Genomic DNA, 23,966 nt, shown 5'->3' with positions numbered 1-23,966 from the left:
ACCCATACATGAAAAGAGAGCTCGCAATACACAAACAGAAAAACACACACACACACACACACACACACACACACACACACACACATACACACACACACACACACACACACACACACACATTTTACATACTGCTGTCAGAAGTTTACAACTGAACATTATTTCTATTGTTTTCATTATTTATTTGAAAGAGATTTTCACTGGCTCTTGTCTTAACCAATATCTTCTGAATCTAATTTCATCAAGTATTTATTTTAGAGGTAATCCGTGCCATAAAACTTGTCAATAAGAGAAATCATTTTGCTATCATCATGTTCATAACACTTCACTGATTAACTAAAATATCCTTTCAAAATGTTCACAGATATATGGGAAAAGTTCCTATATTAAATCTTGATGGTATATGTATCTAGAACTTCAAAAATATAGTGGAGATATGGAATTTATTTTCTTTGTAAGCTGTGGGGAAAGGCAAACCAAGTAATTTAGTCAAAACAACCTACTTTGTGTCACAAATTCATTTCATTACCTCTTTACATCGATAGATATCAGCCAAAGCATTTATACATATTTTCCCCTTTCAGTTTCTGCTACATCTAGCAATGAAAAAAACCACCAATTCTCCAGCTGTCCAGGAAAACAAGTCCGAAATCCACCCTGACATAAAAAATAGGCAAAGCTTTAGTCAGCCTTGTCTTCTCAGCCCCCATGCATAGCACAACCAATGTGTCAGTCACCAAGACACAACTCACCAAGTCCACAATCGCCCTTACTGTGTGTCTCTCTCGTATACACATACAGCCATCATTTGACTTCATTGGTTGATATTGGACCACACATTTCTCAACCTAGCACCGTCTTCTCTTTGATCGTCTCTCTCCTCTCACCAAAACAGAATGACAAGTGAACCTTCCAAGAATAGTTTTACTATTATATCCAATTCAAAGACAGACTATAATAATGTATCTACAATATAATCCTAATTTATATATATATGTGTGTGTGTATGAAAAAACTAGAAAAAAGTATACCAAAATGTTAGAAGTTATCTTGGTGTGTATTATTGGTGCATTCTATTCTCTTTATTCATTCGTTTAGAGTTCCTAATTTTTTTCAAAAAGCAGGTATATTCATAGCCACAAGGAGACTTACATCATACAGGTTTCTTTATCTCCTTTTATAACCATGTTGCTCATTTTCCCCATTATCATACTTCATGTCATCTACCTTATCTTCACCCCAAATTCTAAAATCATTTGTCAGTCCAACCAAAACTGAAGAGAAGTGCTATTCCCCTATCAGAGCCCTTTTCTCCTTCGGTTTCTTGGCATGTCATGAAAAACTCAGCATTATCCTTCCCAGTAGACTGACTTGTTAGCTCAGATTTACCAGAAAAAGAATGTGTGTATGTGTGTGTGTGTATGTGTGTGTGTGTGTGTGTGTGTGTGTGTGTGTGTGTGTGTGTTTGATTTTCCCTACTTTACAGGCAGAGAATTTTCCAATCTCTTTTGCTGGCTCCTAATTATCTTCTAAATCTTTAAAGATTGGAGCGCTCCATGGCTCAACTATACATCTCTTCTTTATCTCTACTTACTCCCTAAATGAGTCCAACCTCATTTCAGGACCTTAGAAACTATCCATACACAGACACGTCACAGATTCTGATCCCTAACCTGGACTTACATATTCAACTATCTATATAACACTTCCACATACATGTCTTATAGGCACCTCACACTCAACCTGTTCAAAATCAAATTCTGAATTTCCATACAAAATGCCATCCTCCCATATTTTTCCCATGTATGTAAATAGAAACTCCATTTTGCCACTTGCTCAGAAGAAACATTTTGGAATCCTCTTCGAATCTTCCCTTCACACGTAGCAGAAAATCGCATTGCTTCTACTTTCAAACTGTACCTGGAATGTAATTATTATCCCCACTGCCACCACTCTGGGCAGGTTACCACCAACTCTCAGATTACTGCACTATGTTCATCATTCTTGACCTTTTGCTTCTGTCTCCCCTGCTCCCATCCACACATTCCATTTTGTATCCAAGACCCGGTTTGTTTCAACATTGAACTTAAACCATAGTATCTTCTGCTTGAAAGTGTCCAACATCTTCCCATCTGACCACAGATAAAAGCCAGATCCTTACAGTGGTCCACAAGCTACGTGTGATCAGCCCTGGGTTCTTCCCTCACTTCCTCTGCTTCCATCCTCCCTTCAGCACTCTTTAGCCACACTGGCCTCCTGACTTTTCCTCAAACCTGCCACGTCCTCTCAAACCTCAGAGCCCATGCCCACTGCCTGGAAAACTTTTTCCCTACACAGCCACATGACTCAGACCCTCACTTTCTTCAGGTTTCTGCCAAATGTCTCTTTATCAGAGAAGACTTTCCTGTAGGTCTTTTAAATCATACCCTCTCACAAGCTTCCTATTCCAAGTCCCAGGTTTTTCTCTGCAGCATACCAGATTATCCCCCAACATATTGTATGTTGAGTTTTTATTGTCCGTCTCTCTCCTGCTAGAATGTAAACTCTAGAACAGTGACTTTGTTGTGTTCCCGGATGTATCTATAGTATCGATTGTCATATGAATGAACAAGCTGCTGAATACAGGAACTGAATGTTTGTCCCCATCAAAATCTATCAGTAGCATTAGGCCCCAGGCATAAGCTTTTCAACCTCAGGGTCAAAGCTGTGTCATAACACCCTGTTGCTTTTTCCAAAGAGAAAGATACTGAACACCTTGAGGAAAGTCAAGGAGATTTATCAAGATGCTTTTCTTTCTCCTCTCTACACAGGAGGGAAAAAAATATCACTGATTCCAATCTATGTCAAAGCAAATAAAAATTCAATTTGCCTGAATTTGATCTTATCTGAAGATGACTTCTTTTTCGAAAAGACATCTTCACAGATCTGTACCTATAACTATGGACATAAACAGGGGTGCCTGGGTAGCTCAGTCGATTAAGCATCTGACTTCAGCTCAGGTCATGATCTTATGGTCCGAGAGTTCGAGCCCCGTGTCGGGCTCTGTGCTGACAGCTCAGAGCTCAGAGCCTGGAGCCTGCTTCGGATTCTGTGTCTCCCCACCTCTCAGCCCCTCCCCTGCTCATGCTCTGTCTCTCTCTGTCTCTCAATAATAAATGTTAAAAAAAAAAAGATTTTAACTATGGACATAAACATTATCTATATTTTCTCTGCCCTCTGTTGGTGATAAGAGAGAAGATGAAAAAACCAGGTTAGAAGATACAGGTGGGCTCAATACCCCTTTCTGAGCATACAAGCCCCAGTAGTTTATTTGGCACCAGGAATCAACTAACAATAACTAATGCTGGTACTAGTAACTTACATTCATTTATTGCTCTCAAAACAGCATGGTCAACCTCATGGTCTCATTAACAGTGAATTCCCTAGTATTCATAAAGTACATGTCTTCAAATAATTAAAGTATAATGAAATAATGTTATTGTCCAAATTGGGTGGAAATAATAATGCCCAATATTTCTAGAATGTTCTGTAGTCTATAGAGGTAGAGTAATGTGAAAAGGGCACAGCATCTAAGACAAGCATAGGCTGTAGGAACAGATAGGCTTGATCTGGATCTAACCTCCTCCACTTCATAGCTATGTGACTACAGGCAGTTTTTAAAAATTGTACTGAGCCTCAGTTACATCACTGGTACCTCTATGGGTTAGAGATTAAATGTGACCATGTAAGTCAGTACCTCATGAGAGTACTCTGGCACAGAGGAGACGCTTAAAAAGCAATAGCGTTCTCATTGCTGTTGTCATTTTATCTTCACAGTATGCTTTAATAGTACATATTATACTTTCCATTGAACAGACAGCAAAACTAAGCTGTAAAGTTAGTCAAATGGCTCAAGGTCAAAGAACTAGTAAGCTATGAAAATTTACTCTTCCTTTAGCCACAGAGACTCTTCATAAACAGAATGTCAGATTAACCTTCTTTAATGTATTTAGTGCCCAAAGACTGCCAGTGATTAGAGGAGTTTTTTTAAAGGTAGAACCTGAAGAAAAGCTTATTTTCTTTCTTCTGTGAACAATGTGAGTGGCTTCATGTATTCCTTCCCTAAATAAAAAGTAGACTTAAACTCCTGAGAAACAAGTTAAATGAACCCTAATGTGCTCATTAAGAAAACCTTAATCTTTAGACATGCTGCATAATGGAGTGTTGGAACACCAGCTTCACTGTCCTGAATACCTAGGTTTGAATCCCACTTCTGCCCACTGCCAGTTGTCAAAACCTTGCTGAGTCTCCTTTTCTGCAGCAGAAACATAGGTTGAAATAACATGTCATTCCTGGGGTTGTGAGGATTATATGAGATACACAGATTACCTATATTCACTTCAACTATTATCTTAGATGAAACTTTAAACATTATATGTGTGTGTATACACACACACACACACACACACACACACACACACACACACAATGACCCTGACCCTGAGAGATTTGGTCTGAAGTATCTCCTTTAAGTCATATTTCTTGGAATTGCAATGCCTCCGAAGTCATCCAGTAGCTATCATTTGAGAGACACTTAAGCACTAAGGCATCATGTAAAAGCTCAGGGTGTTTGAGCATCTGGCCAGCACCAGAAGCAGAATTTCCTGAAATGTTTGACATTTGCTCATTTCTGATTAGACCCAAAATTAAAGAGGAAATTCTGGACAAATCAAGAAAATATCTGCTTTTCTGAGATACCAAACCCAATTTTACAGATTCATGTTAAAAGAACTTTATCCAAGTGCCTTCCCTCAGCTTTGTCAGGCTCCATTTTCAATATCTCCCTTCTCCACTCTGTCTGTGACTACATGGGCTTTATTATTGCTAAACTAACCTGATAAACACAACATTGTATAATAGGACTTCAGTGCAGGACATGCATGAAATTGGCAATTAGCATCATCAATTATTCTAGATTTAACATTACTAATTTCTTAATGCAAAGGAATTCGATTTTTTTAATTGCTTAATAAAAATTAGCACCTCCTATTAAACTATTGGAAGAAAGTCTTGAATACCAATCTACTACATAGGCTAAATTTTTCTTTAATCAGTTTTGAACTTCATCCGACATGAAACAACTTCCCCAATTTCAGATTCTTGAAGGTTGGTTTGTAACACTAATGATCAGATTTGTGTATTTGTGTTTCCTTTAATATTTTGTCATTTCTCAAATTCACCTCTTTAAATGTGACTAGTCCCAACAGTACTCTCTCTCTCCAACAGTGTAGATGTGCCGTTGTCAAAAAAATGTCACAGATTTTCAAGCTTTGATTTTTTGTTTTAACTCTTCACAGGATATTGTTCCCTTTTGCTCCAAGGATACTCTGTGTATGGTTCTGCCACAACCCTTAGCACACTGTGCTGTGATCTTTGGTTCACTAATCTGCCCCCCTCTTCTCCAATTAGATTGTAAGTCCCTAGAGGTTAAGGACTGGGCTATAGTCACTGCACTATTTCCAGGGCCTGGTAGAGTTCTTGGCAGTAATTAATGCTCTATAAGTAATTTTTTTTAAGTTTATTTATGTATTTATTCATTTTAAGAGAGACAGAGACAGCACAAGTGGGGGAAGGGCAGAGAGAGAGGGAGAGAGAATCCCAAGCAGGCTCCACACTGCCACTGCCAGTGCAGATCCCAATGTGGGGCTTGAACCCACAAAGCCAGATCATGACCTGAGCTGAAACCAAGAGTTGGACACTCAACCAACTGAGCCACCCAGGCGCCCTGCCCTGTAAATAATTCTTGAATGAATGAATGAATGAATGATGTCTATAGCGTCCAGTTTGACCTAAGATGGGTTAATGACCAAAGGAACAAATAAACAATGCACCTCAGAAAGAGGGCTGCATGGAACTATTTTATAATAAGACAGCCCTGGACCCACCTGTGCTTGCTAACTTCTCATTCACTTGCCCTCTCAACTCTTCTCTTCATATTCTCCAGCTTATATCAGATGTTTCTTTGACTGTTTCCCCATCCCTCCTCCTCTCTTCTGTCTGCCCACAGCCACTACCCTATCTTTCTAAAGAGTATGGTGGAGCCTTTCATTTGAAGCCAACTTCAAGTCTGACAACCTCAGACAGCAAACACCTAAACCCTCTCCTCCTCAAAGCCAGGGTGACAGATGAGCCTGGGTGAGAATTTCAGCTCAGGGGGAGGGAAAAAAATAAATCAGCTGTCAAAATGTCAAGCGTGCTGACTTCCTAGGAAAGAAAGAGAAGATGCTTATGTGACCAGACAGCAGGGCTTTGGTTTACATTTGCCAGAATTTGTACTAAATAGGGAAAATGTCAAATGAATCCCACATGCAGGTTCCTTGTCACTTTGGTGTTTTCCTGAGTGTGAAATTAAAACTCCAGAATATTCTGGATATGGAAGTTCATTTTCAGTTTTCAACAAATCCACTCAATGAGTAAATCAGGACATTTAGGCAAGTAGTAAAATATGGAACTAATTTTTAAAGTATAATTTTTAGCCCAGATAATTAGGCTACAAACTCCTTGAGAGCAGGTACTACATTTTTATAATTCTTAGGTGAATAGAACTGTATGAAATATATAAGATTTTTTTAATAACTTTTTGATTGATATATGCTCTCCTCTTCACCCTATTCCCTGAGGTAAAGCTGCACTAGAGAAATCAGGTAAATGTCTTATCATTATTTACCAGGCTGCATGACTGGAGATGTAGAGTTCTAGAAACCACACAAATCTTAATTGCACTGAATCCCCTTTGTGCACTGTGGTGCAGACAGGGCTCTTCTGGAAGAGCAAGGAAAAGGGGGCTTGTGAGTTCTGATGTTGCCTGTTTATCCATAGAATCCTATTATTCACAGACATCTGTCATTGGAAATAATTTATAAAACCAATCCACGTAGGATCCTACCAAAGGAGGATTCAATTTGGAATTTTGTCAAAATAAAGCCCTGACTATACTACATGTGTCTGGGGAAATTCCAGTGTACATGTGACATAGTTCAGGACATTATAAATAGTGAGTTTGGCTAGACTTTTTACGTCTTTTTTTTAATTATTAATTTTTTCACTGGAAAGCTAATAAAGGTCAAGCATTAGACTCCATCACTGTTATCCACAAAAGTAAAATATCTTTCAAAGTGAAATTCTCAGGAAGTTAAAAAAAAACAACAACAGGTCATTCAAATGCAAATCTAGAATCTTTGTTGCTTCACAAAGATGCAGAGGGTCATTCTGGCTACACAGCACCCAGTACTTTATGAGGTAGAGAGAAGAAGCTCATGGTAAATATTGCCCGTGAGATAATTCTTGAATGTCTTGAGTTTGGCTTTGTACAAGCATTTGAAAATTTCTGACCATATGAAGTATTTGTAGCTTCATCAAACTGAACTGCAGTTTCCTCAGAGGGATTGTATTCTGTAGTAAATCTGGAGCCACTGATTGTCTCTGGATTTGTTTTTTCATTTCCTGGTATATTCCAAATGAAGAAATTCAGGGAGAAAAACAACAACCTGATACCCGGAAGAAAATAATACCTAACTTTAGAGGCAAAACTCTACCAGGATTGATCCAGTTTCTTCCTCTCTGTGGGGATAACCAATGAATGCTTTAACCTCACTTCCTAGTGGTTCTATTTGATCCTGTGTGGTGCTTGGCAACAGTCATGTGGGGCTTCTGTGTAGACAACTCAAGGTAACTATTTGCTTTAAAAACATAAAAATAGAACAGTACAGGACTCGATTCTCTGTTGGAATGAATAAAAAAAAAATGTTGAGAGAGAGAGAATGTTCATATCCAAAGGAGAAGGAAGGCTTGGATAATAGGTTACCAAATTTGAAAAAAATCTCTTTGGGTATATACAAGATAACAATAGCCTTGGTACAAAGAAAACTGGCCAAAGAATACCTATTACAACCTGCTTCTCAATCTTCTCGGCCTATTTCTCCCCTGACAAGTGGATCTGGTGTCTGCTGAACAGAAACTGAGGAAAACATGGTATAAAAAAAGAGGAGATATGCTCTGTTTTATATGCCTTTACGAAAAGTTGCCTTGCATGTAATTTTGATATCATATGGTGTTTAGTTTATTGAGTAGAAGAAGATTCTTACCCTAGACCAACATACTCAGGCGTCCACATTTAAAAATATATATCTACTATCCATTCTGCTAGCCTTTAATTGATCAGTCCTCATTTCATGTCAGCATTGACTCAACAACTCATTCATTTATTCAACAAATATTTACTCAATATTCACTATGGACTAGGCACTACGATGGGTATTGGGGTTACAATGTTGAGCCAAATCAGAAATGACCCCATCCCCAACCATGGAGGTTACAGTCCTGAATGAGAAAGATATTTTTCTAATAGTCACTCAAATAAATGTAAAATTACAAATGTAGTAAGTGCTAAGAGATTGTTTAATTAGAGAGATTAATGTAGTCAAGAATGTCAGGGAAAGCTTCTCCGAAGAAGAAAGGACTAAGATGCTAAATGAGGAAGCAAGAGAGTGAAAACAAGAAAAATCAAGTGTGAAAACAGCAGGGATTAGAGCAAAAGCTTTCTAAGCAGAGCAAAGAATGTGCAAGGCAGAAGCACGACCCTTTCACTTAGTCAACATTTATCAGGTGCCACACCTGTGTGCAGGAGAGGGAGGGAATTTCCTGCCCTAATGGAGCTTATGCTCCAGTGAAAGGCACTGAATTTTTAAAAATTAATGAATGAAACAAAGAAGGAAGCCTGTTACAGGGAGTAAATGGGGACTGTGCTCCAAGGAAGGGCCAGTGTAGCTGGAGGCAGGGATCAAGCAGCAGGTGGTTAAGATGAGGCAGAAGAGGCAAAAAAGTCTGGCTAGGTAAGCCCTCACAGGCCACGTGGAGAAGTTTGCTCATTAATGTTAAGAGCAATGGAAAGCCACTCAAAGCATTAAGTGGGAGGCTGAGAAGATATTTGTGCTTTGCAAACATTATCTCTGCCATTGATCTGCTGCAATGTGCTGATCAAAATGGAGATGACCAAGTAGATACAGAGAAGCTAATTTAAAGGCCATTGTAATAATCCAGGTGAGGGTAGTTTAGACCAGGTAGCAGCAAAATGACAGACAAGTGGCCAGAAGGATTCATCCGTGTTCAAGAAGTCAGATCAGAGAGTTGGCAATGGGTTAAATCTGAGATGATATGAGTAAAGGAGTAAAGGAGGAGGTGTCAAGGACAATTTTAGATTCCTAGTTTGAGTAACCCAATAGATGGGGAGGTTATAGAACCCTGGAACATAACTAGAACTCTCTTGGATCAAAGAACATCCTGAAATTATAGTCTATACTTACTGCCTCCATTCCTTTGCTCCCCATTTTTTTTAAAGCACTGGTGTATGAATACTGACCACACAGCTTTCCTGTGACTGCCCTCTTTACCCTTTATCATCCAATTTGGCTTTTTCACAGACCTCCTGACCCTCAATTATTCTATATTATTCTAATATATATTATATATTTATATATATTACATATATATTTATATACATTACATATATATAATATATATAATATATATAATACATATTTATATACATTACACATATAATATATATAATATATAATATATAATATATAATATATAATATATAATATATAATATAATATATATAATATAATACATATATAATATATAATACATATATAATATAAATAATATATATAATATAATATATATAATATATAATATATATAATATAATATATATAATATATATATAATATATATAAAATCTCTCTCCCTCCCTCCTTAGATATAGAGATAGAGATAGAGATAGAGATAGAGATAGAGATAGAGATAGAGATATAGAGATAGAGATATGAGGGAGGGAGGGAGAGAGAGATTAATTTTCTCTTAAAATCCTCTTTCCTTGATTTTTAAAAAATTTTTTTAACGTTTATTTATTTTTGAGACAGAGAGAGACAGAGCATGAACAGGGGAGGGGCAGAGAGAGAGAGGGAGACACAGAATCTGAAACAGGCTCCAGGCTCTGAGCTGTCAGCACAGAGCCCGACGCGGGGCTCAAACTCACGGACCGTGAGATCATGACCTGAGCTGATGACGCTTAACCGACCAAGCCACCCAGGCACCCCTCTTTCCTTGATTTTAATTATGTTTTCACTTCCTAGGTCCCCTCCCACTTTATAGCTCTTTCCTAGCTTTCCTCTTTGCTGGATCCTCTTTTTCGTTTTCTTATTTTTTGTTATACTTTTTCAGTAATTGAAAATACTGTCTTTACTTTCATCCCAAACTATCTCTCTGGCTGTGACCCTGCTCCCCAACCCAGGTCCTACATTGCCTGTTGCCTGGTAGACCTTTCCCTGTGATGGCTGTCTATACTTCAAAACTCACTTGGCAAAGCTTAACTCACAGTAAGACCTACTGAATCTACTCTGTCTCATATTTCTATTCATTGTGCTACTGATGGTCCAGGTTCTAAAGCCAACTATTCTTTGAATCCTTCTCCAACTATAGACTCAATTGGCCTGAGTCCTATTGATTCTTCCTTCAAAATTCTCTTGTGTATCTTTATTCCTCCCTATACAAATAAAGCCCCTTTGTTCTCACACCTTGGTTATTATGATAGTTTGGCTAACTAACCTCCTAGCCTTTAGTCTGATTTTTTTTTTTCAAAGTGCTGTCCTTAAATCACTTCCATAAGAATTACCTGGGGAGCTTTTTAAAAATATCAATTCATGTGGTTACCTGTATTTAATCAGAATATTTCTGGGTAAGGCCTGCAACTTGAACAAACACCCTAAATGGATCTATCATATATAAATTTGGAAGAAAAAAAATGCTCTAATCTCTTCCCACCTTGTTTTCTTCCTCATAGCCTTTCCTAATGAGTAGTTCCAAAGCCTGACCTTGATCATGGAACTTCCCTAATCACAGCTCTTCAGTGGCTCTCACTCAACCAAGCAAATCAAGTCTCCCAGGACAGGACATCACAGTCTTCCAGTTTTTGATGTCCACATAAAACACCAGCCTAATCTTTACCTCCCCTCTCTCACCCTGTGATAGAAGTGAATTGTACTATTTACCACCCCTCAAACATACCAATCATAACACCCTCATGCCTCTGTCCCTTGGCCCACTGCACTTTGAACACCCAGGAAATGTCTCTCTTCCCTTCCATTTCCAACTGTCAGACTTCTACCAACTCCCCAATGACCCTTTCTCTCAACCCTTTCCATTTTCCTTTCTCTCTTTCCATTCCTTGTCCTCCAAGCTAGAAAGGACCTCTCCAGGCTTTGAGGTCTTCCAGCAGGTTTTACATTTTGCTACTTACTCATTACACAGTTTTACATCATTTTTCTTTTAATTCTACTTACAAATTTCATGAAGAGAAGAATTAGATTTTATAAAAAGACACACTTCTGGAATAGGAAGGAAGTTGACCTGAGTTCAAGATCCATCTAGTGCACATCCTTGGGAAAAATCATTTAACTTCTCTGAGCTTCATCTCTGTTAAGTGGGATAGTGTCACTTACATTATAGGACTTGGGTCAGTGTAAGTTGAGGTGTCTTGTAAAAAGCTGAGCCATAGGAAATTGCTTATATTCAATTATTTTCACTTACAAAAATGGAAATTTCATTGTATCTAGAAGTCCTCCTATGTTTTAGTACACTTTCCTTTAAAATATCATTGTAGGTGTACTTAGGTGGCTCAGGCGATTAAACGTCCTACTTCAGTTCAGGTCACCATCTCAAGGTTTATGAGTTCAAGCCCTGCATCCGGCTCTGTGCTGACAGCTCAGAGTCTGGAGTCCGTTTTGGATTCTGTGTCTCCCTCTTTCTCTGCTCCTCCCCTGCTTGCTCACTCTCTCCCTTTCTCTCTCTCCCTCAAAAATAAATAAACATTAAAATTTTTTTTAATAAAATAACATTGTGTACCACCCTGTGCTTTGCATCCACTTAATACATCAGCCCTTTTGCCCAACATATATGTGTATATTTGTATAATATTATATACATATATTTTCATTATATTCATATAATTGCAATATTAAAGGAAAAAGAGCCCAAAAGGGCACTGCCCCAACACGGAGTTGGCAAACTCTTAACCTACCTCCAGGCTTACTCTTGCCCATTTCTTTTTCAAACCAGGTGAACAAACAGCAATTTTAACAATAAGCTAAAGTAAGCTCTTTCCTAATAAGAGAGTGCTGTTAAATAAAGGTCAGCAGGAAATGTAACAACACTCATTGTCTCTTGTTTATGGTCCTTCTGGGCATCACACAAACTTGCTCAAATTCCTCTCCTGAGCATGACCTTACCTAGAGTTGATTGGACTCACATTATGCTCCCCCTGACTGGGATCTTTTGTCATCAATCAGAACAGCAATGAGATTTTCAAATGCAACTTTTTTTTTTAATGTTTATTTTTGAGAGAAAGAGAGTGAGCAGGGGAGGGGCAGAGAGAGAGACACACACACAGAATCTGAAGCAGGCTCCAGGCTCTGTGCTGGCAACACAGAGCCTGACTTGGGGCTCAAACTCACAAGCTGTGAGATCATGACCTGAGCTGAAGTCAGAAGCTCAACTGACTGAGCCACCCAGGTGCCGCTCAAATGCAACTTCTAAACAAAGTATGCACTTTTGGTGTCTTTAGCTATCTTTCTCTACCCTTGCAAGAGTATGGAGAAACCTCTTGACCAATTAACCCTAAGGGAACTCTGAGCTTGAGAAGGTCAGTGTTATATTGGTTATAAATGAACCAGGAAGATGTTGATGTTTTCACATTCCAACTTAGTGTTAACTCTTCAGATTTATCAGCCCAAGGAAAGATTCTTCGTCTAATGCTCCCTTTGTTAAAAAGTAATTTTTCCCACAAGTCATTATGCTAAAGGATGTTCTCAAGGAGATTATAGATTACCCAGTACTATATCAGGTTCCAGGGGCTAGGAGGAGACAAATGCCATCAGAAAGGTAAGCAGTGCTTTGGGTATTTTCATAGAGAAAGATTACAAATCAAAGCTAAGAAAAGGACAAAGCTCCAAGAAGAAGCATCAGTATTAACTGGGTTTCAATCTACCTCTCTCTCTCTTTTTTTTTTCTTTTTGACACTTATATGCCAGTTATGTCCCATTGAGCAAGTTAATTAACATCTCTGTGCCTCAGTTTCCTCCTTCATAAAATGAGGCCTTCATACCTGCCATGCAGGGGCAGGTGGCTAGCGCGGTGGAGCAGGAAATAGCCTTTCAAGAAATGGTGCCTGTTGTTATTATTAAGGTGGGGGCCAGGTAATCATGTCAAATGCTACAGAGAATTCAAATAGGCAGGGCTTTGGATTTGTGATTTGCATTTTACTAATTCATTGGTGAAAGGAGAGATCACTTTCCAAAACAAGGTTAAGCATCAAAATTAGATTCAATATCATTAAAAGACTGAGCAGATGGTGAGGAAACAGGCCATTCTTTAAAAGAATTTTTCCCCAAAAAACAAAGCAAGAGTGAGGGCAGTTGACAAAGAGCCAGTTAGGATGCAAGAGTGGTATAGACACCCTTTCTTTTGAGGAGAGCCATGAGGGCCTCTTGATAGCTGGTGAACTAGCATCTTACCTCATTTTGTGCATTACACATGGAATTCACGCTCAATTAAGCTGAGTCCCATAACTGTGTGGTGGGCATCCTCATGAAATGGGAGTTTTAAGACAGGGAAATGGAAGCTCAAAGACACTAGATGTCCTGTCCCAAGTCCCACAGCAAGTAATGGCAGAGCTAGCCTCTCAGCCAGTGCCTCTGACTCTAGATCCAAGGCCACACTGCCTCACCTAACTACGAATACATCACCTTTCCTTCTGGAGATTGTTTCACTGAGACATGTACATTTCCAGAGAAGATTTGGGGGCAACAACCATGGAAAAGTAGCTGTTCATTTTTCATATGGTTCCTGTTAACAAGACCTTTACATATAGGCACTTGACATGATAATATCTTCTGTAGCTTGTGAACCCCTAGCAAGTTCAAGGTATTATGCTAGGCATTTGATATGCGTTTTCTCATTTTCAGCTCAGAACAGACCCAAGAAATGAGTGCTCCTCTTATTTCCATTTTATACTTGAGAAAACTGAGGCAACACAACTTGCAGGTGGCAAAGCTGCGGTTCAAGAGAAAGCCAGACTGACTCCTCAATTTTCACGCACTGAAGTTGACACCTGCTGGCCATTTGACACATTTTCTGCTCAGGCACCAACCTGCACAGGCCCCAGTTGTACAGGCCCAGACTGTGAGGTACCAAAAGGGTCATGCCTAGAACCCCAGGAAACAGAGGGAAGCACATGACTCACATACAAAGGTCTTGCAGGCAGCTGACCAGGGCAATCTGCTTTCCTGTGGATTAACATCTATCTCTGCTCTCTCTCCTTACCCATTAAGTAAACCCCTAACGCACAGTGCTGGCCCTCATCCAGATGCTGAGCAAGGTTTGCAGATAGGATTCTAAATGGTAACTATGGAAGAGTGATTTGACAGTGTCCCCCCACACGCTTCCACACTGAGAAGTAGTAAAAGGGAAAGGAGAGCCACACAAATGAACACAGTTTTGTAACAGACCTCACATATATTCCTTAACGTAACCTCAAATTGTTTCTCTATTTTTTCTGCAGTCTTATCCTTTGAATAACAAAACCAAAAAATGATTCCATTCTTCTGCCGCCAATTTCTAAGATAATTTGGGTTGACACCACATTTCAGATAAAATATAAATTATGTCCCAATTCTCTCTCCATAATACTCTCCACAACCCACTATAGATCAGTGGCATTATAAGCTCTATTTCCTTGCCATCCCATTTTCCCCAAATCGGCCTTGACCTCGTCAATGTAGTACATGGGCTACTTTCCTATATAATCACCTTTCCTCAGTCGAGGTAGAATTTGGATGACAGGTCCTTCCATTTCTAGAAGCTGTTGTTGCTGCTGCTGCTGTTTTGTTGTTGTTTGTAACTATTTTAACTCAAGCAAATATGGTAATTTTCCTGGGGTTTGCTCTCCTTAAATTGTAGATATTCAAACGCTCTATTACCGGGAAATTATTATAATTTGTATTCGAAAGCAGTGACCTAATAAGTTACACGTTTTATGCCTCAGTAGTCTGCTAGATTTGTGAATAAATACCACAGTCAATTCTGACAGCACCTTTAATGGTGTGCAGATTTCGTTCTTCTTTGCTAGGTAGTGCAGTTGGATGTGATCCATATTTCAAAGGCATAATAGGAGCTAAGGGGTTTCTTACTGGTAGTTCTTCAATAAAGATAAGCAGAAAAAAACTCTCCTATGCCAAAGTGTTCTCTTGGCTGGATCTTTATCACTGTTTGTCAACAAGCTTCCACTAAAGTGACATTGAATTAATTCATATTTGCAAAAGCAAATCAATTTTAATAAAAATTTAAAGTGAAATTCAAACTGAAACTTCACCTGAAACTTGAACTTCTAAATTTCTATTCAGCCAAAGTCAGTTAAGATTTATGACAGATATAGAAAATAGGAGGAAGAAAACAGATTTCCTTTATTATCCTAACATAAGTGCCATCTGGCACCATGCTAGGAAAAACAAAACAAAACAAAAACAAGAAATCTAGTTTGGGGCTACTCTTGGTCCGGATGTGCTTATAGGATTTGATGAAAAAATTCTGCAAGATGAACTAGATACTGGCCAATGCTGACTTTTAGGAATACCTGTCAAAAGCAGAATAAGGAAGCAGATGTATGGGCAGGCCACTCAGAGACAGAAAGGACAGAGCTCTTGGCTGCCAATAGGAATGTCACCCAGCACTGAGCATTTTCTGATCAGCTTCAGAGATTCTTTTGGTACCAAGAGATTGTTCAAATCAGTTTACCCAAGAGTAAATACTTGAGAGGGAGTAAGGGTAGGCAGAGAAGAAAGAGTAGATAATTGGAAGAAATCGTTGAAAAGGAATATGCCAGAGCCAAACTGTTTTATAAGAAATTATTAAAATTAATAGTGGCTAACAAATTTTGATTACTTATTCATGAGTCAAGCACTGTTCTATGTTATCTCATCCCATTGACAAACTTACAAGTAGGTTTTATTATCTCTGTTTTTCAGATAAAGAAACTGAGGCACAAAGAGGTCCAGCAATTTGTCCAAAGTCACACAGTTAGTGTTAAGTCCTTCATTCAACCTCAGATGATCCAGTCCTGATTCCGGAGTCTATACTCTTAATCACCATTGCCAAGAAATTCCAAAGCAATGTGCATTTAAAATAATAACTTTCAGACCATTAAGGTTGCAGGTAAATTTAAATGAACATTTTTTTTAAATTTCTTATAAATGTTTATTTATTTCTGAGACAGAGAGAGACAGAGCATGAGTGGGGGAGGGTCAGAGAGAGGGGGAGACACAGAATCCGAAGCTGGCTCCAGGCTCCGAGCTGTCAGCACAGAGCCCAACGTGGGGCTTGAACCCACAAACCATGAGATCGTGACCTGGGCCGAAGTCGGTTGCTCAACCAACTGAGCCACCCAGGCGCCCCTAAATGAACTTCTAATAAGAATTCAAACCTGAAATATTTATCAGAACCAGATCTTGAAACTACAATTGGTAACAAAACACCATGCCTTTTCCTCATCTGTTGTTACAGTTACGAAATAGAACTTGAAATCATAATATGATTTGGAGAATATATAAAAATTTATGTTTAAAGAAAAATTTTTTTTCTTATCAAGGTCGCATAGAATTTGTTAGAAAAAAACAATTCCTCAGGGCTTCTGGGTGACTCAGTTGGTTGAACATCCATCCGACTTCAGCTCAGGTCATGATCACATGGATTGAGGGTTTGAACCCTGGGTCGGGCTGTGTACTGACAGCTCAGAGCCTGGAGACTGCTTCATATTCTGTGTCTCCTTCTCTCTCTACCCCTCCTCTCCCCTCCCCTCCCCTCTCTCCCTCTCTCCCTTTCTCTCAAGAATAAACATTAAAAATTTTTTTAAAAAGAAAAAGAAAAAACAATTCCTTCCTTTTCCTCTGATTAAGAAGCAACCCAAATGCAAATCAGTTTAATTCAGTTCTTTTAAACAATCAATTATTGGGCCCCTTTTGAGAGAAGGCACTTAAGCTTTTGCTTCTCCTTAAAAATAAATAACTCAAATTCACACTATTTCCATGAAATAGGTATAATTTACATTCAGAGTCAGTAGCCTAGTAAGACAAAAAGATTAATAAAAAGACTAGAAGACATGCTCCTTTGCCCTCAAATTGCTTGCAAACTAATACTGATTACCCCTTAAAAGAAAGTACTGCTCAGTTACCAACAGCATCTGGGGGTTGTATAAAGGACACATGTCCCTGCCCTCTGCACGTGACTTTAACATGGATGGGAGTTAGCTAGAGGGGACCTCACAAGGCCATCCAACAAATTCTTTCTCAGCACTTAGCTGATCAGAACATACAACCAAGTCCAAGGTTCTTGTCATTTTAATGGGTGTTTCTTGGATACAGTGCCTTCAGGGAGGAAAGAGAGGAAACGAGTGGTGGACTGACAGACCAGAGGAGCTGGCAGAGCATGGGAGTAACTTCCCACATGCCCACTGAAAGCCCTCCACACTGCCCGCTACTCAGGCTCACTCTACACCTGGGAAATTACAACAACAACGAGAGTCCAAACAAAGAACAGAATGTTTTACTCTTTTTCAGCAATAAAACAGCTCTTTGCTATCTCTAAGCCTTTCTCTAGCCAAGGCTCTTCTTCTCTGGCCCACCATCTCCCAGCATGTGAACACAGGGTGGGACTTAATCTGAGGGACTCATGTAGTGTGAGGATTCTAAGGTTCTCTATCTAGATTTGACCCCTGTTCTTCCATTATTAGCTGTGTTTCTTTGGCCAAGTCACTTAAGGTTTTCGGTATGTTTCTGCATGTGTCAAATGAATTCCCATAACATTGACCTTGCTTGTTTGTCGGGATTTTGAATGAAATGACATTTATAAAGTATGTGTTGGTATGATGAGTGATCAATCCAAACTAGTCATGGTGATAAAGGATCACTTGCGTTCACAAAGCCTCATGCCACATTAAACTTTATGGTGCATAACCATTTCCACTGTATTGTACGTGTGTGTGTATGTGTTCTTTACTCAGATAAATTGTAAGTCTGTTGTTTTAATATTAACTCCATCCAAAATGATATGGTCTCTGACAATGAGATGTTATAATTAAGTAATGAAAACTTCACACACAGTGATGTATTAAAGAGAATTATGTGCTAAATCTCATACTAGACCCACAAAGTGCTTTGGGACCACCAAGAAAGGAAAGGCTAATTTTGACTGGGAATTTGGGACAGCAAATAGAAGACTGGATATTTGATCTGTGGCTTTAGACAAGAGCTTGGATAAGAATTAGAAGTGAAAAGGAGGAAACAGATGTCTTAAAAATTACAAAGGTAAGAAAGACTCAATTTTGGGATTCATGGGATATGAGGAGTGAATAAGAGAGAAAATTGACAGATAACCAGACTTTTTAAGCCCAGAAAAGTGGGAAGAGAGTGTTGGTTGGAGTTCAGTGGGGAATCACAGAGAAGGAAGGGAATTGGTAGAAGAGGAGAAGGTCAGTTGGAACACATGAGTTCAAAATGGAGGAAAAACATCCAGATAAGAATGTCTCCTTGTGAAATATAAATTGCAACTCAGGAGAGGGATGCAGATTTTAGAGCCATTTTCACAAATGTGATCATTTAAACTTAGGCAATCACTTTGGGGGAAAGAACAAATCAAGAATTTAAAAGCAACTAGGATACAACTGTGAGAAGCAGCTACACTTCAGGGCCACTTTAGAGGTGTAATTTTAAAGGAAACTTTGGGGACCTGGGAAAGAAACCAAGAGAATTCAGAATCACAGGAGCCAAGGGAAGACAGAATGTCATAGAGGCAATGATGATCAGGAATGTCAGGCCCTGCAGAGAGCCTGGGGACGATGAAGACAGAGGGACTATTTTGGCCATTGTGGTGACCTCAAAGAAAGCTATTTCAGGACTGACCTGGAGCAGAACAATTGAGAGGGTGAAGTGGAAGGAAAGAGGATGCAAGGAATCATAGCTTGAGGGACAAGAGAAGGTGTTTTATTAAGATAACAGAAGGCTGAGCACATTTGCAGATTGACCAGAAGGAGCCAGTAAAATGGACTAAAGCTGAAGAATAAACAAAGGCTAATAAGTGTTTCAAAACCTGGGAGCACTGGGTTATCAACCCCTGTTGAATGTTAAACTCAGCTAGGACCCTTGCAATAATACTTAGGCCTAATTCTGATATGCAGAGATTCTGGTTAAATTGTTTTGGGGTAGAAAAGGTATCTGTATTATTTATTAGTTCTTCCAGGTGATTCTAATATGTATCCAGATAGAAAAACCACTGACTCCGAAGAACTGGACATTGGATTAAAGCCACAATAAACATTGCTTTTGGTTGACAAAAGGCTCTTCTTCCTCTAAAATGGATTATGGTACTATTGGGGTGGAGGAGTAAGGATTAATTAAGAGCAGAAACATTTTGAAGAAAGAACTTGGAAGAAATAATGGATGCTTTCAGTCTGAAAAAGTAGAATGTGAGACTTAGAGGAAAGGGTGGGAGTGACATTGCCATGAAAGAAACTTCAAACCCCAAAGAACAATAGGCTTCTACCAGGGATAAATAAGGTAATTGTCCATTTACTGCCTCCTCCTCTCTATCCCTATCGGTGGGCCACTTCCTGACACAAAAAAGGAATTACTCTCTTTCCTGTTCCTCTTAGGAAAAGGAGAAGAAAAAGAATTTGTAAACAGGAAAGATCTAGAAAAACAGTAAAGTTACAGAGCCTTAAGGAAAACTTGTTTAACCAGGGGTATCAAAAGTGAGAAAAGCTAAGCTGTGGATTCCAATCCCTGTGAAATCTCTTAGACTTTGCCATGAAGGCATCTTGGAAATCACCTTGCCCAACTCCTCCCATTTAAATGAGTGAATTACAGGGCACCTGGATGGCTCAGGGAGCTAAGAGGCCGACTCTTGACTTTGGCTCAGGTCATCAGGTCATGATCTCACAGTTTGTGAGATCAAGCCCTGTGTAGGGCTCTGCACTAGCAGCACAGGGCCTGCTAAGGATTCACTCTCTCCCTCTCTCTCTGCCCCTCCCCCTCACTCCCTCCCTCTCTCTCTCAAAATAAACAAACATTAAAAAAAAAAGATGAAGGGGCACCTGGGTGGCTCAGTTGGTTGAGCGTCCAAATTCTGATCAGGTCATGATCTCACAGCTTGTGGGTTCGAGCCCTGTGTCGGCTTCTGTGCTGACAGCTCGGAGCCTTGAGCCCACTTAGGATTCTGTGGCTCCCTCTCTCTCTGCCCCTAACTCATTCGCATTCTGTCTCTCTCAAAAATAAATAAACATTAAAAAAATTTTTTTTAAATGATGAATGAATGGAAATTCAGAGGGACCAGACCAAACAGCATATTAGTACCACCAAGGGACCCTGAAACAAAATCCTTTATTCCCACACCAGAGCCTGCTGTTCCTGTGCATTCTGCCTCATGACCTCGGTGGTTGAGGTCTCCAGTGAGGAAAATGGTCACAGCTCTTCTGTGAGGATTAATAAGAAAATCTGTAAATTGTTTTTAGCTTGTTGGGAGAGAAAAAAAAATGTTCAATTTCTACTTTATTGCTATTATTACGTGAACCAGATTGAATTGCTGTGTCTCTTAAGAGTTTCTTACGACTAGTGTGAAGTTTCCCATTTTAACCTAAGCCAATTTTAAACGGCCCATAGAATACAGAGAGAACTGTAATAATTCAATCGCCACACTCAGTACATTGTTTGAAATACAACCGAAGAGGAGGATGGAAACTTGCAAGCCTGAAGCAGGAAGATGGAGCCTATGAATGTGTAAAAAGACATATCCTAGGTAATGAAGAAGGGGCGGTGTGTGGTGAGAAGGTTAGTGTTCACCTGCACTGCAGGGCCTCAGTACGTGGACCGTGGCCATAACATGCAAGGGCCAGTGTTGTTCATTTATAAAGCGAGAAGACTAAACTCAGTTACCTCTCAAGTCCTTTCCATTTCGGACTGTATTTTGATTGTTGCCATCATCCTCCACAAAAATATCCTGAAATAGGTTAAGACAAATTACATAGAATATCTCATGGATCATAGTTCCAGGGTTGTTGTTTTTGTTTTTTTTTTTAATTTTTTAAAATTAATTTAATTAAATAAATGTATGTCTCAGCTTCAGATTTCTTTTGTAAGGCAGAGGAGCACTGGAGTAAATATTCTTCCCTCTCAGCTCTGTGCTTCAGGGGCCTCGTCACCACCTTTGGTTAGTTGCACCAGGCACTAGTCTAGTTGCTATTTACCCTGCACGGCTGAATGCTCTGTTCCCACGTCCCACACAACCAGGGAGGGCACTGACCAATGAGCACTGTGTCCTGGTACAAACATCCCTGAGCACCTATCTCTTTTCCTCCTTTTCTTGGATCCTACCCCAGTGTGCGGTGTGCTCTTGGGTCATCTCAGGAGCCATCTGGGCCATGTTGGGGAGAACTGAGGGAGCAGAGTGCTGACTGAGTGGCATGCACTGTAGGTAAGCTAGAATCTCTCAGAGAACCGTATTTATTTTGCATTCACCCTTTTGAATTAGCAGAGGAATTGGTGATAGTTACTATGTAGAAAGAAGCATTAAAGAGAATGGTATCGGATTGGTTGTGTCAGAAAATAGCTAGAGGATGGAAAACTAGACAAGACAATGCTTCCTGACTCTGGAAAGATTTGTAGGACCAAAAACTCCAGAGTACAGGGAGCTGATAACTTGTGGGAATGCTTCCTTTCATAGGGAAGTAATTTTTCGTCTCTCTTGGACTCAGGATGTTTCTAGATTCTAGTGTATATTTTCTCATTTTTTACAATGGTGTGGGGTTCATTCACAAGTCACAGTTGCAACTCTAATACAAGGGAGTTGTGTGATTTTTCTCAGCCTTTTAAATTTTCAATTATTTTATTACCAGAATTCTCTTCTGTTTGATCAATTTTCTGAAAGAAGCTCCATCAAAACATGCAAACAGAATTGGGGAATAGTTGCAAACATCTGGACAACTCTAGAAAAGGTATCTTAATTGATTATTTTAGACAAGTCTTTGATCTTTACTAGTATTAATTATCCAAGAATGTTTTGAGATCTCTAATTTTGCATATGTGCAAATGGTCTCACACAAATATATTTGACAATAGTGTTACTTTACAGGAGATTTTCTTCCTCTGCAAACTAAATCAGAGTAATTTTAGTTATGAGAAAATATATACAAATTCAAACTGACAGCAATTCACGGATCCCTAATATTCCAGTGTGCTCTGGTATTTGTCACCAGCTTTGCAAAATGATTATTAATAGTCTGACTGCAAAGTTGTTTAAGAAACATTTCATTCAAATTAGGCATAATCTTTTTCTTTCAGATTATACAGATGCATTGTTAAAGCCCTTTCCTCCTTCCCTATATTTGGTTTATTTTCTCCGTTTAAAAAAAAGGAGAAAAAAATATATAACGAGGAACAAAAGAACTTGGAAAGAAGCAAACAAAAGTTGGCAAGTAATTAGGAAGTTCATTTGACTATCTTAGATCAACAAACAATGCTTTAGGTCTTTCCAAAGCACTTTGTACCATTTGGTTCAAATGCATTCCTCTGAGTGGCTAATTTTTTAGCAACAACAGAGGGTGTTCAAGATAAGGCAGGGTGGGAACACCAGTAACTGACAACCAATTGGGAGGCCTTTGTCTGAGAACCTGCCGTGAACAGGAAACACTGACAGTCAAAGGAAGGGAGACTTCTATCTGGAGGACACTTCTCACAAGAACAAATAATTCAAAATTACATTGAAGATAATGCTCCAGGAAGTGATTACTATTCCCAACTTTACTCTTAGGATTCTTCCTCAAAAACTTAGATTGCTGTTGTGGGCAAACGGGCTACACTGAGCCACACAAACAGAACTCAACCAATCAGTCAACCAGTAGTCAATCAACCAATAAAATCTAAATATTTCAGATCCAAAGCCTAAGTTTCCTTCCCCTAAATGTGTTGAGATACTTGGTTTTTCTAACGTGCTTTGAGCAAAGAGACTTCATTGGGCATAAAATAATAAAGATTTTAAACATCGGCTCACATTTTTTTTTGTTTGTTTTTTTTGTTTTGTTTTGCTTTGTTTTTCAATTTCCCAACCGTGGAGTACTGGTTTTAAGAGCTGTCAAAACCCACTCGTAGACTGGTTTACTCCCACTGGAGAATTCTGAAAACCTTTGACTGCTTGAAAGTATACCACCACCTATGGTATCCCTAATAAAGGCCCCACCACAGTTATCCACAATTCACCAAGGGCAAGGCTGTCCCATGAACTCCTCCATCTTGACTCCACCTGCGTGAGTGATGGCCTTAGCTAACATTTTTGAGCAATATATGTGAGGCATGTGCTAAGTGGTTTCACTCTTGACTTTTAACAGAATCTTGGAAATAACTCTATGAAATAAGTGCTATTGTTATCCCCAGATGAGGACACTGAGAGTTAACTAAGATACCACAGCTAGTAAATAAAAAACCAAGGTGCAAACCCAACACTGCCTGACCTCGAGTCCATGCCTTTACCCATTACACTGTTTCACCTCCTTAGAAAGAACATTATTCTCATGATGTTTCTGGATACCCAGACACCCACAACACAATATTAGTTCTCTGAGGCTAAAAGCCATGTGCAATATATTGCCTCTGAATTACCACAAAGGCTAAAGATAATGCTAGGGACACAGTAGGTACTTGCAAAATACTTACTGAACTGAATTCACAAATGAAAACTCTTTGTTCTAAAAACTCTATCTCATTGTGCTATGAAATGGAGTATGAATCCATAAAATTTTAGTTATAAGGATAATGTTATTTGAACAGAACAAGA

General features: G+C 39.1%; 1 protein-coding gene across 2 annotated transcripts in view; it reads left to right on the top strand.

Moving 5' to 3' along the window:
- KCNMB2 (potassium calcium-activated channel subfamily M regulatory beta subunit 2) overlaps positions 1–23,966 on the top strand; it is a 244,499-nt gene that overhangs the window by 2,181 nt on the left and 218,352 nt on the right. Inside the window, exon 1 of one of the 2 annotated variants that reach the window (XM_060639252.3) lies at positions 21,499–21,611. The exons of the other annotated variant lie outside the window; for it this stretch is intronic. Within the exon in view, the coding sequence (XP_060495235.1) occupies positions 21,601–21,611 (11 nt within the window). The 5' untranslated portion in view covers positions 21,499–21,600. Of the gene's footprint in view, positions 1–21,498; positions 21,612–23,966 lie in introns of those variants that run through there. 2 annotated transcript variants of the gene reach the window in all.

Source organism: Panthera onca, chromosome C2 (genome assembly GCF_046562875.1).
Source record: "Panthera onca isolate mPanOnc1 chromosome C2, mPanOnc1 haplotype 2, whole genome shotgun sequence".
Classification (NCBI taxonomy): Eukaryota; Metazoa; Chordata; class Mammalia; order Carnivora; family Felidae; genus Panthera; species Panthera onca.
This window is presented reverse-complemented; position numbering and strand designations above follow the sequence as displayed.